The sequence below is a fragment of the Trematomus bernacchii genome, unplaced genomic scaffold (genome assembly GCF_902827165.1).
Source record: "Trematomus bernacchii unplaced genomic scaffold, fTreBer1.1, whole genome shotgun sequence".
In the NCBI taxonomy this organism is placed as follows: domain Eukaryota; kingdom Metazoa; phylum Chordata; class Actinopteri; order Perciformes; family Nototheniidae; genus Trematomus; species Trematomus bernacchii.
In genome coordinates, this window is record NW_022987565.1 from 1,290,772 (window position 1) to 1,305,728 (window position 14,957).

A 14,957-nucleotide genomic window follows, 5' to 3' on the forward strand; every position below is an offset into this window, starting at 1 on the left:
TTGTAACGGCATAATTACAAGCGGAGAACGGAGTAACTTAACGTCACAGCAGGCATAACAACAGCCGGTGTTTCTCGTGAGTGTTTTCCCCGGGAAACAAACACAATACACACAAACGCAAAAATACACAAACACACACGTATATACACACACACACTCGCGGGCTTCCCCTATCTTCCCTTCGTACTATTTTGATCATTTACTCCGCTAATAATCAATCAGATCGATCCAGAGAAGAGGAAACTTTAAAGGCCTTTTTCTCAAAATGATGACTCTGTAACAGTCATTATATAATGTGACATATTTTGCTTAATATTTGGAGTACAACAACAATCCTGATATCATTAGAAAGCTACGAATCTCCTCTTTCCAACAGTGTATACAACTCAAAATGTGTCTTCGGGTCAATGCGACTGATTTCGATGGAGCAGGTTTGCATTAGGTAAAAATAAAGCAGGCAGACATAACAGGAAGAATATGTACATTTTAACCCAATCAAATAGGACATTGTCACACCATTCAAATGTATCCATGTAAATTACAACCAATAAAAAAGCTTAGATTTGTTTATTCGTTACGTTGTTTACTTTATTTGTTACGTTGTTCTGTGTGTGTCAGCCGTTAACCTAGATAGAACAAATATATACACTTGCAAACACGTCAGAAGAACCAGCGCAGAAGAAAACTAAATACAGTCAATCTAAACTTAAATTAACAACTGGAAGGTCACATCCCTGACATCCACGTCTCCGGAGCCTGGACCTTCATCAATCATAGAAACAGCGAAGCCAGATGAACCCAAAAGCAGCAGCTCTGCGGCCACAGAGACTGTCAAAACCGCCGCCACCGCCGTCGTTGAACCGAAACAGGCTGGTTCCGACTGCATGGAGGTTTGTTGTCGGGACATTGAGACGGGTAAAGCTGCAGCTAACTGACCGCTAGATTATTTGGGCAAAGAGAAAGGTACTTCAACGCAGAATGGTACAAAAACAGAGAGTGGTTAATTCTTTGCAAAACCACTAAACGGGCCTTCTGTGAAATATGCAGATTTGCTGCTGTCAAACGGCTTGTCACTTTCTCAAAATGTGGAGATGATAGCTTTGTTAATATCGGAGTTAATAACTGGAAAAAGTGCCCAAGCCTCCTGGACAGCCACGAAAAGTCTCATTTCCACAGAGAGTGTATTCAAAAATAGTGCGCTTTCTTCAGTCAAACACCAGTCAACATACAGCTTGTCAAACAACAGCGTATTGAGCAGGAAAAAAGAAGAGATGGAATGATGGAGCAACTGCGCTGTCTGCAGTTTCTAACCCGACAGGGCCTAGCAATCAGGGGGCATGCGGATAAGGAGAGCAATTTCCAAAAGAACTCGTAGCTGAGAAAAACCCCACTCTGAAGAGCTTCATGCTCACCGGGAAATATGCATCATGAGACAATTAATGAACTTATAAATCTAATGTATCGGGAGTCTCTCACCACTATATTAACTGACATTTAAAAGCAATGCAAAACATGCAGTTATTGTGCTTCCAGCAAACATCCACTGATAAACTGCGATGTTAACAACCTCATGATAACCTCATATTTTTTTAACTTAGGATCTACCTGTGTTTAGTCTAGAAAAAGGTAAATGTGTGCATTTTATTATAAAGTTGTGTATATTTACAGACTGTTGCAAAAACTAAGAAACTTATAAACATCAGGTTTAAAACTAAAAGAGCTTTACAAAAAAGTAACACAATTAGAGATGTTTGGAGTTTTATTTTAGTTATTAATTTACATTTTTTGTCAAAGAGATGCTGATTTGAAACCGTTGATACAGTTACGGCATTTCCTGTTTCTGCCGGAGAGAGGGGAGTTTGTCCCAAAGCTTGCCGCTGTATCTACTCCCTCCATCTGACAGGAGGGAGCCTCATGTGTCACTCCACGGAGTTCACTCCGTCACGGAGGGGGAGTGTGTAGGGGTAGGGTGTAGGGCGTGGTTTGGGATTGGGCAATACACACGCACTTTTTTGGCCCCCCCACTTCTAAAATGAATCCGGCGCGCCTGCTAAGTGCCCTGGGGTAATAAGTGCCGGGGCACTGAGTGCCGGCACTGAGTACGACAAAGTACTTGGTGTGAACGCGGCTATTGTGTTCTTTTTAACCAAATATCTCTCATGCGGCTTTCACACCGGCGCTTTTCACTTTCTAGCTCCTCGCGAGAGCTTTTCTGGTTCAGCTCCCGTTTCCCTTTTCAGCTCCCGCTCTGTTCACACTGCCCAGAGCTGCCGCTGCTGCGTCATGACGTCACAGTTTACGTCGCTGATTTTCTCCCACAACAACAACGGGCCGGGGACTGCGTCGGGTCGATGATCGTGTTGCTTTTAATCATACGAAGCCAGATTAAATTAAATAACGACTTCTCCAACCTTATACTTTTCTCCAGAGTGCCGTGGTTCATTGTTTATTAATGTGTTTCAGCGGCATTTACCGACCGCTGCAGTGCTGGCTGCTCTTCCACGGGAGTTTATTCTCCCGTTAGCTCCGGGTTAGCTCACACGGCTCTAAAGTATTCACTGTCTGACTGTCACACAAGCAGCTGATACATATCCCCAGTTCCCCTTAAGTGAATGTGTGTCAGTCTGAATTGACGCTGTTTGGCATCACAACGCTGTTATGAAAGTTTCTCTGGTATAACATGGGTGATGTTAGCATAGCAACCGAAGCTAAACTGACTACTTGCTAAGCCGTTTTCTATAGGCACATTTTACCGGCGTATTTTTCATTATGATTCTACTTCTGATAGTCGGACATGACAACCTGTATAGCCCATGTATCTCCACAATGATCAATAACAGAGAACGGATGGTCAAAGTAAGGTTTCCTGCACGCCTCGACGTAAGAGACGTAAGCGACGCCGCGTCATAGCTCCAAAGCTCTTGCCTCTGGACCGACAATTTTTTGGAGCTGGAAGTGAACCGCATTCCGGAGCTATGACGCGCCGCCGCTGCGGTGTGAACAGGAAAAACCGGCGCTTTTCAGGCTCTAGCTCCCAGCAGGAGCTGGAAAAGCGCCGGTGTGAAAGGGGTATCAGAGGGGCGTGGGGAGTGGCTCCTTATTTTCATCTAAAGTAACAGACAGAGAATCAGCACTTTGGAAACAGGGCTGAAACAGAGTGGATTATGGGATGCTGCAATGATCTGTTTGGTGTTTGGAGCCAAACACTTCAGAGACATGTTTTGTATATATCTGAGACCTATAATATATTGATGAAAAACAGTATAATAGGGGACCTTTATGAAGTGGACCAATCCAATGACAGGCTCCTGTAATAGTTTATGTTACATTCTGAGATGGATGCAGCCTTTTCGAACACAGCGTAAAGAGTACAATGCACGTCAAAACACCCACACTTATTGTCTCTCACACACACACACACACACACACACACACACACACACACACACACACACACACACACACACACACACACACACACACACACACACACACACAGGCATCATCGTGGGTTGATTCCCAGTGCCGTGTCAGGATATGCGTGTCCTATTTAGCATCACTGAAGCGCTTCAACTCAATTGTATCACATGTATTCCCACATCAGTGCATCCCAGTTTCTCCACTTCTTGCTCTATGTTGATTCTTGTGTTTGCTGCAGACACTCAACGATTCAAAGGGGCTTTATTCTCATATGCACAGCTACAGTTTAGATATGCAATAACAAACTGAAGTCACAGGCTCCTCCAACAATGCAACGTAAATATATAGAAGACGTCAAACTAAATAAAAATAGTGCAAGAAGAAACAGAGTAGGAATAAAATAGTGCAAGAGAATGTTGCAAAACCAATGTGCAAGCATCCAGGAGGAGTTCATTATTGAGCAATTCATATAGAATAACATGAGCTAAAAATAGAATGTACATTTGAATGATCTACAGGGAAATAAAATACTAAATATCACACTGTAAGTAAAAATAGAATGTAAATAACAAAACATTCCCAATTTGGGATCAATTAAGTATCTCTTATCTTATCTTATCGCTTATACATGATGTACGGTGAAATAAAATACTAAATGTCACACTGTAAGATGTGATAAACAACACTGTTTTAAATATAAGATTGTTTGGAAAATACTGAATGTACTCTTCAAATATCAGAGTACATGATAACAAAGGTATCCCAACTGTAGCTGAGTACATGACAGGATGTATGATTACCTAGAAGAGCATCAGGACTGTTTTAGGCATATGATAGCTATGTGATTAACATGATGATTCAGCCTCTATGGAGATAGACATATGACAAGCATGATCATTTCTGACGTGGAGCTAATCTGAACTAAACATTGAATACTGTTTTATATTCCTCCATCTTGTGACTGTGCAACTCCCTCTCTTGGATATCAGCATGTGAAGGACACTGTTCAGGAACTAGTTGATGCTCTGTATGTGATGACTACTTCCATTCTGGAGAGGATCATAAATACATGGATCCTGAGATTGAAGCTCAAGCCGGGGACCAGTGATTATTAACATTTTGAGATTTGAGAAAAAGTCATAATTTTGAGAAAAAGTCAGGATTTTGAGATTTTGAGAAAAAATCGTAATTTTGAGAAAAAAACGTAATTTTGAGAAAAAATCTGAAAAAATACAACACTTTGAGAAAAAACTCAGTATTGTACATGACAGGATGAATGATTACCTACAATAACTGGTATTCCTCCATCTTGTGACTGTGTAACTCCCTCTCTTCTACATCAGCATGTGAAGGACACTGCTCAGGAACTAGTAGTACCAAATGCTCTGTATGTGATGACTACTTCCATTCTTGAGAGGATAATAAATACATGGATCCTGAGATTGAAGCTCAAGCCGTTGACGAGTCATATTTTTCTAACAAAGATGTTTGAAATTATTGTATCTATATCTTTAATCTAAAATGAATGAATTGAATTGTCTTGAATGTGTAGGTGGAGATGCTGGAGAGGAAGTACGGGGGTCAGTTCGTGTCGCGGCGGGCGGCGCGGACGATCCAGACGGCGTTCAGGCAGTACCGCATGAACAAAAACTTTGAGAGGCTCCGCAGCTCGGCCTCGGAGAGCAGGATGACCCGCCGCATCATCCTGTCCAACATGAGGATGCAGGTACACACACACACACACACACACACACACACACACACACACACACACACACACACACACACACACACACACACACACACACACACACACACACACGTACTTTAGTATTTTCATGTAATGCTACCTAATACTTCTACTCCACTATTTCAGAGGCCAATATTGTACTTTTTTTCTACATTTATTGATAAAGCCTTCCATGAATTGTAACCTTATTTCTTTTTTCAAATTAGTTTGTTTTTTTTACTTAAAATTTCAGGTGTTTGTACTTGCCAATATTGTACTTTTTACTTCCCTACATTCATTTAACACTCCTAGTTACTTTTGCATATAAAAACAAATTATTTGATTACATGATAAGGTGCAGTATTGTAACACCAATCAACCATGTCTTTTCTGAAGTCTCAAAAATGTGCTCGAAATCTACAAAGTCAAACATTAAAGTAATTCTTTCACTTCTGGATATACACACTGTCCAGGGACGTGCACAGACATTTTGGGGGGCGGGAGCTCAAGTGAGGAAAAAGGGCACTTCCCATAATCATTTATAAAAAAATGTTTTAAAACAAAAAGTTAAATATAGTTGCACATCTCTGACTTACGGACCAATTTATTTTAATACCCTCACACTCACGCAATTGTTTAATACTCAACAGAATTCTACAAAATAATCAGCTAACACAGAGACAATGGTCTTCTTTAGTATTTAGTATTCACTACGCACAAGAGCAGACAACAAACTAGTACAATGAATAGTTATTAAATGAGCAGCCAACAATCAAAATTATGAAGTTACTGTTTAAGGACATTACAGGCAAAAAGATCGTTTTTTTATTTACTTATTTTGGTCTATTTTGCTTCCATGTTTTCTTTCACTCTAATGGAAATAAAACTTCCAAAAAACACACAAATGGTGTTCGTTATACTACCATGTCTGAATTCATCTATAGGCTAGATTTAAAGCTAATCTGCATTTAAACATAGCATTTCAGGGGAAAATACTGACTTGACGTAAGCAACGTTGTGAGGTGATTTTTTGTTTTATCCTTTTCACCTGCAATGCCTTGGTAACTGCATGCAAATTTGCGCATTTTATTAGGCCTAGTTAACGCCTAATTTGCATATCAATGTGGCGATTGTGATGACGTTATTAGATACACATTTTACTGTATTCACTTTAAGTGTCTCCCCTTAAGTACAGTACATTAGCCTGTAGGCTATGCCCATGATAAATTGTCTTAGCTAAACCTTGAGCTAACTTATCCATTAGCTAGTACCCTACCATAGTTAACTATATTTGTTATGGTCTTTTAGCTAATTAGCTGTAAACGCGAGGCACTGGCAGCTTAGTAATTTGTTCATCACCACTCACCTTCAAACAAGCCAAGAAAATCCGGCATAACATGGGACAGTAAGGTGGGAGGTGCTGCTACCTGTCTGTCTGAAGGGACTGTAAAGTGGGAGGTGCTGCTACCTGTCTGTCTGAAGTGACTGTAAGGTGGGAGGTGCTGCTACCTGTCTGTCTGAAGTGACTGTAAGGTGGGAGGTGCTGCTACCTGTCTGTCTGAAGGGACTGTAAAGTGGGAGGTGCTGCTACCTGTCTGTCTGAAGGGACTGCCGATGTCCGCACCGATGTCCGCACCGCTGTGCGCGAGACGTGGAGGGAGGGAGGGTAGGGAGAGCATCGGAACTTCACAGTCTAATCTCCAGACCTGATATTTTAATTTTGTATTCAATCAATATATTGTTGGAAAGGGAAACTGTGTGCAAACAGCAGTAGATATATATTCATTTATAAAAAAAATAAAAAAGGGGAAAAAAAGGGCACTTTCTCTGGAGGAAGAAAAAGGGCAGGGGCTCAAGCCCACTTTGATGTCTATGTGTGCACGTGCCTGACACTGTCTCTGCAGTACACATAAACACACAACAAAACGTTCAAATATGCCTGTGTGTCTGTTTTTTCCTGCTGGGTCCAGTACTCGTTTGATGAGCGTCAGCCGCAGGGTCAGGGGTCAGCGGGTCAGCGGGGGCCAGACGACGCAGGAGACATCGACGACTCCTTCTCCAAACAGGTAAACACACCTGTGACTCACGATGATGTGGAGATGTTAGGATATTACAGCTGATATACTCAGTCGGTGTTCAATAAAGCTTTTGCTGCAGAATTGAGCAGGAAATTCTTGAACTAAGACAAAAAAAGACTCAAAGTGTGCTGACTAGCGTTTCCTGCAGCTTTCATCAGCGTTTCACAGGCTTCTCAGTCTCAGCCTATATATAATAATTTGCTTGATTATTTAATTTTAAACGTCCATGCAGGTGTTAACTAATTGCATAGCATAACGGTGAGTGTGTCATCGCTCTAATGCTGTAGAAATACACATTATACTAACTTAAAGCTGGGGTAGGCGTTTTTTTGGGCATCGTTGGGGAAACATTCTTTAATATCCTTTCAGCATACTGCGACAAAGTGCTATTCACCTCCTTTGGCTCTGATTTCAAGCTTTAAAAAATGTAGCCTGTGAAGACTTTGGCCAATCACAGGTCATTATAGAGAGAGGGTGTTACTATTGGCTGTTCTACTAATGTAAATGAGTGTGTATGTTCCAACGGTCAAAGCCTGTAAAAAGAATTGCTATTGCAGCATTGGCAGCAAATGCCTACACTGCAAATCAACAGAATTTATGGAAGAAAGTATAACAGTTAAAGCTATGACGTCGGCAAACTCTTTTTTTGAAAACTGGTAGGGTTCTTGCTGAAGTGGGGAAATAAGAAATAAAACATGTCTCAAGTGTAAGACTTTTTGTTTGTATTACTTGCACTATTTTAACTATTTTGTCTGTTTTATTGTGTTGCTCTGTTTGAGGAGCCTGTGACCTAAGATGTTCATTGACATATCTTTGTCTTTGTCTTTATTAGGATCCCCATTAGCACTAGCATGAGCATTGGCTATTCTCCCTGGGGTCCTCACACACACAAAACATACATAAACATACATACAACAAAATTAAAACAAAACAAAACAGCTCATAATTTCATGCAATTTACATATTTGAGTGAAAACTAAAATGGTCATCCAATTATCGCCAAACAAAAGTAAATACAAATAAGTGTACATAATAATATATGCATACATAGCCACAGACACAGTTCAAATTTACTTATAATACTTAAAGGGGACCTATCATGCAAAATGCACTTTTGTACGTCTTTTATACATGAATATGTGTCCCCGGTGTTCCAGGGAACTCACCAAGTGTCAGAAAACACAACCCTCTCTATTTTCCTCCATACCCAAATCTCTAAAAAAGGGGCTGCAACGGATCTGATAAAAACTGATCCAGATTTGAACACTGTCCTGACGTCAGGACGGTGGCGCTACGGCTATTGGGCCAACTCCACCAATCAGGAGGAGACAGCCACGGCCATTGCCGTTCGAAAGCGCTGGAGACGCTGTAGTACATATGCCAGGCCTCTAGATGGTGCTGTTCTCACAGAATCAGCCCTTACAAAAACAGAGCTAACATTTTTCAAATTGAGCGAAATGAGGCATGGCTAAAATGCATGATCTGTTTGGTATTTTTTTTTTTTAAATGTAAATATGCCTTATATAGGTATGGTCCTACACTATATTATTCAAATATAGCATGATAGGTCCACTTTAAATAATTTTTTAGCAACCTTTTGAAATGTACTTGAGAATTTTCCTGAATGATGTGGACCGGTAAAGAGTTCCAGCTGACCATGGCTCTGTACAGTGTGACTGCTTTCTGTCCCATATTTGATTTAGATTTGGGTAATACAAACCTTCCTTCTATTGTATGTCGTGTTTGATAGTTATGTATCTAAGGTGTAGCTTAAGGTGTGTGTGTGTGTGTGTGTGTGTGTGTGTGTGTGTGTGTGTGTGTGTGTGTGTGTGGGTGTGTGTGTGTGTGTGTGTGTGTGTGTGTGTGTGTGTGTGTGTGTGTGTGTGTGTGTGTGTGTGTGTGTGTGTGTGTGTGTGTGTGTGTGTGTGTGTGTGTGTGAGAATCTATAATAAGTGCATGAATTGATGTTTGGTTTTGTTTGTTCTGCAGGTGAAGTCTCTGGCCGACTCCATGGACGACTCCCTCACCTGCCAGTCCGGACGAGAAGACTCCCAGGAGGCGGGAGGAGAGGGGGAGGAAGACGAGGAGGAGGACGAAGAGGAGGTGGATGAAGAAGAAGAAGAGGAGGAGGAGGAGGAAGGGGAGGAGGACGAGGAGGAAGACGAGGAAGACGATTACAGAGAGTGCGCCTGGCGTAACTCCAGCGCTTCGTCCCCGACGAGTGGTGTGGGGGCCGGGTGGGGGGAGGAGCAGGGGGAGGGAGGGGGGGGGGGCCGCCATGCACGAGGACAGCACGGCCACCTCCTTCAGCGACGTCACGCTCTACATGGAGGGACGGCTGCCTGCCTTCCTCACCGCTGTGTCTCGCCCCGCCTCCAGCCACCGACAACCGAGTAATGGGGGAGCAGGGAGGAGGAGGAGGAGGAGGAGGAGCGGGGGGGCGGGAGGACAGCAGGGAGACGGAGGGAGGCAGCAGGAGGGGCAGCACCCCGTGCACTGAGTGTAGGGGGGAGTATAGAGGGAGGGGGGGAGGAGGAGGAGGAGGAGGAGGGGGGGGGAGGAGGAGGAGGAGGAGGACATCTACCTGTTCTCACAATCGAACCGCCCAGTGACAGCTCAGTAGACATGAGTGACAGGTGAGCTCAGCCAATCAGACTCTATACCCAACTTTTTAATTTGGCCTTTTATTGAATTTTATAAAACGTTGTTTCATTGAGCTCTGTGTTTATTAACACTCTGTGGTATCAAGTGTGTTAAAGGGGGATTGGTATTGACCTGTTGTGAATGAAAAGTGAAATAATGAAATGTATAAATAAAGTTTGATCCATTGTTTGACACTTCAGGTCAGAGCGAGGCTCCATCGGGCGCCTGGTGTACGAACAGGAGCCGTCGGGAGTGGACCGAGGCGCCGGGAGAGGGAGAGGGAGAGGATGGGAGGAGACGGGGAAGGAGAGAGCGGGGAGGAGGAGCCGCAAGGGGGAGAAGGGGGAGGCAGCAGCGAGGCCGACTCCCCTCAGGGAACCATCAAACACAAGCCCAACGGCCGCTCCGTCCCCACGGCGCAGGGTCAGACCCGCAGCCCGGCCAGCGCTCCCTTACCGATGCCTTCAGCCCGCGCCCTCCCCCCCCACCCGCTCCCCCACCCGCTCCCCCACCCTCTGCACCCCCACCCTCACCCCCACCCCTCACCCATCCCCCACCTGCCCACCATCCTGCACCACCACCCGCAGTACAGCCAGCCGCACGTCATGCACATGCATCACGTGCCCGGCCCCTACATCCAGCAGCACCACTTCGCCCAGCAGCACTACCACCACCTGCACCACCAGCACCACCACGGTTACCCAGAACCCCCCTCTTCCCCGCTGCCCTCCCCCGTGCCCCCACTCTCCCCTCTTCCTCCCCCGCTCACGCCCTCTCCGCTCTCCTCTTCCATGGAGGCCCAGCAGCACCACCACCCCCAACTGCACCACCACCACCTGCTGTGCTCTGATGGAGACAACGAGAGCGTGAACTCCACCACCACCAACTCCAACGACGACACCACCGTCAACAACTGCAGCTCCGGCTCCTCGTCGCGCGACAGCCTGCGGGAGCCAATGGGAGGAGGCGCTGCGGGGAAGCAGACCTATCAGAGGGAGAGCCGGCACAGCTGGGACTCGCCCGCCTTCAACAACGACGTCGTGCAGCGGAGACAATACCGCATCGGACTCAACCTGTTCAACAAGTACGTCACATGACTACGTCTCTGCAGATTATTAACAAGTGTTTGCAGCGATATATCATAATATAAGAATGATACACCTGTGTCTTGCATGATAAACAAACACTTTGATTACTCTAATAAACTGTGCAACGTGAACGTAATCCTAGAAAATCTATGCAATTATTCGTTCATGCAATATTCTACATTAATTGTTAAAAGTGTAATAAAAAAATATTCCTTTTTTGGCGCTGTTTTCAGCAACAACCTTCTGTAAAGATCCTATCCATCTTTATCATGTGTTTACAGGTTTATTGTTGTTATTTATTTTAGTACATTGAGCACACTTATACTCAAATGTTTCTATGTTTTATATACATATGTTCATTGTATTTCCCTTATCTTATTTTATTTATTAAATCCAATACCTCCAAGGATAAATAAAGTATTCTGATTCGAATTATTCCGTAAGCAGAATTAAGAAGCTCATAGATTTCACACCCTTTTATTTTTATTCTTCAGCACTACTTTATATGTAATCAAAAAAATCAAAAATGACCAATATGTCCAAAAACTAAACAATTGTTAAAAAAAGTGTATTAGCCAGTTTATAAAACACCTCAAAACCTTTAATTGACAAGCCCTAAGAACTGACCAAAAATTGATAAAACAAGCAAATAAATTGAATGTCGTAAATGTAAAACTAAGAAATAATACCTGTGTTGGTTCTGGTGTGCAGGAAGCCGGAGAAGGGGACCCAGTACCTGATCGAGAGGGGCTTCGTGTCGGACACTCCGATCGGCATCGCCCGGTTCATCCTGGAGAGGAAGGGTCTGAGCCGGCAGATGATCGGAGAGTTCTTGGGCAGCCGGCAGCAGTTCAACAAGGACGTCCTGGAGTGAGTACCATCATACCTGTTTATAATAATAATAACACTTTATTTATACAGCACTTTTCAGACAACACCTGCAGCTCAAAGTGACACACACTGACACATCACAAGGGAAAAATAAACAAGAAAATCCCCTCAGATTATTTATCATGTTATGTCTTCTTTCTTAAGTGTATTGCATGATGCATTGTTGGAAGAGCCTGGGACTTAAGATGTTCATTGACAAAACTGTGCTGTAGATATTGAGCATATCACGGTTCAGCTTTCTTTGAATCTTTTAAAGACATTCACACATTCGCTTTGACACACATTTGACCTTATTTCTGTTTTATTTTAACATCACGGTTGTGAAATAACACTTTGAAAAATAGGCTTTATAACATATTACTTACTGTTCCTTTGCTACTTTGATAATGCTGCTACTTTATATTATTACATTACATGTCACTTGTTAGACGCTTTTATCCAAAGCGACTTACATACTCAATACTGTGGGCAATCCCCACAGGAGCAATTTGGGGTGAAGTGTCTTCAGGGACACAACGACATGCTGACTGCAGTGGGGTTTGAACCTGTGACCCCCTGATCCCCCTGATCCGATCACGAACGCACTAACCCACTGCGCCACACACACCCTAGTATTATCACCTTTCATTTAGCTGAGGCTTTTATCCACAGTGACTTACAATAAGTGCAATAAACCATCAAGATACAAACTCAAGAAAGTTACAAGTATGTTCACTTCAAATGACCTTGCATGATGGCTGGTGCCATTAGTCTCAAAAAGGGGCTTTACTCTACTTTTTATTTACCTTGGATGTGAAATTATTTTATACGTTATTACACATGGGCTCGTCCCTTTGTTTAATAAGTCTTGTTTTATTTGGCCTTCTATCTGTACTGTACTCTTTGCTGTAGCAATGTCATGTTTCCACTGTGGGACAGTAAAGATGATTGTGACTCTGAAGTAGCTTCTTCCATGATGGTGACACTCCTCTCTGTGTCTATCTGTAGCTGTGTCCTGGATGAGATGGATTTCTCTGGGATGGATCTGGACGACGCTCTGAGGAAGTTTCAGGCTCAGATTAAAGTTCAGGGCGAAGCTCAGCGGGTGGAGCGGCTGGTGGAGGCCTTCAGGTACGAGTCTGAATCCCAGTTTTAATCCCCTTCTAGATTCAATGTGACATGAGTTCTGATGTGTTCTTCTCCCTCTCTTCCCCCTCTACAGTCAGCGGTACTGTGTTTGCAACCCGGTGCTGATCCGGAATTTCCAGAACCCGGACACCATCTTCATCCTCGCTTTCGCCATCATCCTCCTCAACACCGACATGTACAGCCCCAACGTGAAGCCGGAGAGGAAGATGAAGCTGGAGGACTTCGTCAAAAACCTGCGAGGTCAGTCAGTGAAGCATCTCTTGTAATCTGTGCAGCCTGGCTTAGATAATAATACTTAAAAAATGTATAAAATGTAGTTGTATCTGTAAAAATGTAAAAAAAAGTCGAAGTAATCGGCGCCTGGGTAAATAAAACAATTTAACCTCAAATCTATCTCACAGGTTGGATGTGTTTTTTTGTGTGCCACATCAACTGGAGAGCTTTTTGTTAATCATTTAGTTTCTTCTGCATGTTATAATTTGCTGAATCTGACCCGGTGTTTTTCCTTCAGGCGTTGATAACGGTCAGGACATCCCCAGAGATCTGCTGGTGGGGATCTACGGACGGATCCAGAAATGGGAGCTGAGGACAAACGACGACCACGTGTCTCAGGTCCAGGCGGTGGAGAGGATGGTGGTCGGGAAGAAGCCGGTAAGAGCCTGAAACTAACATCGGAACATATATTAAAGCGTTGGTAACTTTGGCTTTAAAATAATGTTATCTTCAGACACCTCTGTCATCTAGTTCAGGCTCACCGGGTTCTCTATTTTTTGTTAAAAGTTGGGAGGTCACAGTATATATATAGATACAAAGAGATATATTAGAAAATAGCAAATCCACTATTTTAAACAAAACACATACGATTGATGTAATTTATTTTCGAGTTACACCATCACAATATGATTCCGCCCACAGATGATCAACTAGGAGTTATTTTCCTGCTCTACCAAATGACTCAAGGGGATGATGTGGCTTCACATTACCGTAATTTCATGTTTTCTCGTGTGTGTGTGTGTGTGTGTGTGTGTGTGTGTGTGTGTGTGTGTTGCAGGTGTTGTCGCTGTCCCATCGCAGGTTGGTCTGCTGCTGTCAGCTGTTCGAGGTTCCTGATCCGAACCGAGGTCAGAGGAGCGGCGTCCATCAGAGAGAAGTCTTCCTGTTCAACGACCTGCTGATGGTAATAATACACTCCTGCGTGTGTGTGTGTGTGTGTGTGTGGTGTGTGTGTGTGTGTGTGTGTTGTGTGTGTGTGTTGTGTGTGTGTGGTGTGTGTGTGTGTGTGGTGTGTGTGTGTGTGTGTGTGTGTGTGTGTGTGTGTGTGTGTGTGTGTGTGTGTGTGTGTGTGTGCATGTGTGCATGTGTACATGTGATGGATCATCATGATACAAAAGAGAAATCTACAGCAGTATCATTTTCTTTTCACTCAGACCCACACTGCTTTTTCTGCGTGTGTGTGTGTGTGTGTGTGTGTGCGTGTGCGTGTGCGTGTGCGTGTGCATGTGTGCATGTGTACATGTGATGGATCATCATGATACAAAAGAGAAATCTACAGCAGTATCATTTTCTTTTCACTCAGACCCACACTGCTTTTTCTGCGTGTGTGTGTGTGTGTGTGTGGGTGTGTGGGTGGGTGTTGTGTGTGTGTGTGTGTGTGTGTGTGTGTGTGTGTGTGTGTGTGTGTGTGTGTGTGTGTGTGTGTGTGTGTGTGTGGGTGTGGGTGTGGGTGTGTGTGTGTGTTTATATTACTGCAGTGTTTCGGAATAAGTTTAGGAAACTAATTCTCACAGAGCCCGAGGATCTTCTCCCGATGTGAGATAGATGATTGTGCGTCACAGAGCTCCAGTTTATCCCCGGCTCTGTTTGATGCTGCGCTCCAGAACTGTCACACTCTCTCAGAGTCTGACTTCTTATTGCAGAAAATTCAAATAAATGGGAACCCAAGTAGGATCTGTCAACAAGAGTTACAAGTGAAACTCATGT

At 43.6% G+C, this 14,957-nt stretch overlaps 1 protein-coding gene across 1 annotated transcript in view; it reads left to right on the forward strand.

Moving 5' to 3' along the window:
• LOC117478586 (IQ motif and SEC7 domain-containing protein 1-like) overlaps positions 1-14,957 on the forward strand; it is a 137,003-nt gene that overhangs the window by 109,630 nt on the left and 12,416 nt on the right. The window contains exons 5-14 of the mRNA XM_034125592.1: positions 4,973-5,146; positions 7,120-7,215; positions 9,217-9,464; positions 9,607-9,718; positions 10,071-10,954; positions 11,670-11,828; positions 12,837-12,959; positions 13,051-13,217; positions 13,489-13,628; positions 14,029-14,154. Of these exons, the coding sequence (XP_033981483.1) occupies positions 4,973-5,146; positions 7,120-7,215; positions 9,217-9,464; positions 9,607-9,718; positions 10,071-10,954; positions 11,670-11,828; positions 12,837-12,959; positions 13,051-13,217; positions 13,489-13,628; positions 14,029-14,154 (2,229 nt within the window). The remainder of the gene's footprint in view (positions 1-4,972; positions 5,147-7,119; positions 7,216-9,216; positions 9,465-9,606; positions 9,719-10,070; positions 10,955-11,669; positions 11,829-12,836; positions 12,960-13,050; positions 13,218-13,488; positions 13,629-14,028; positions 14,155-14,957) is intronic.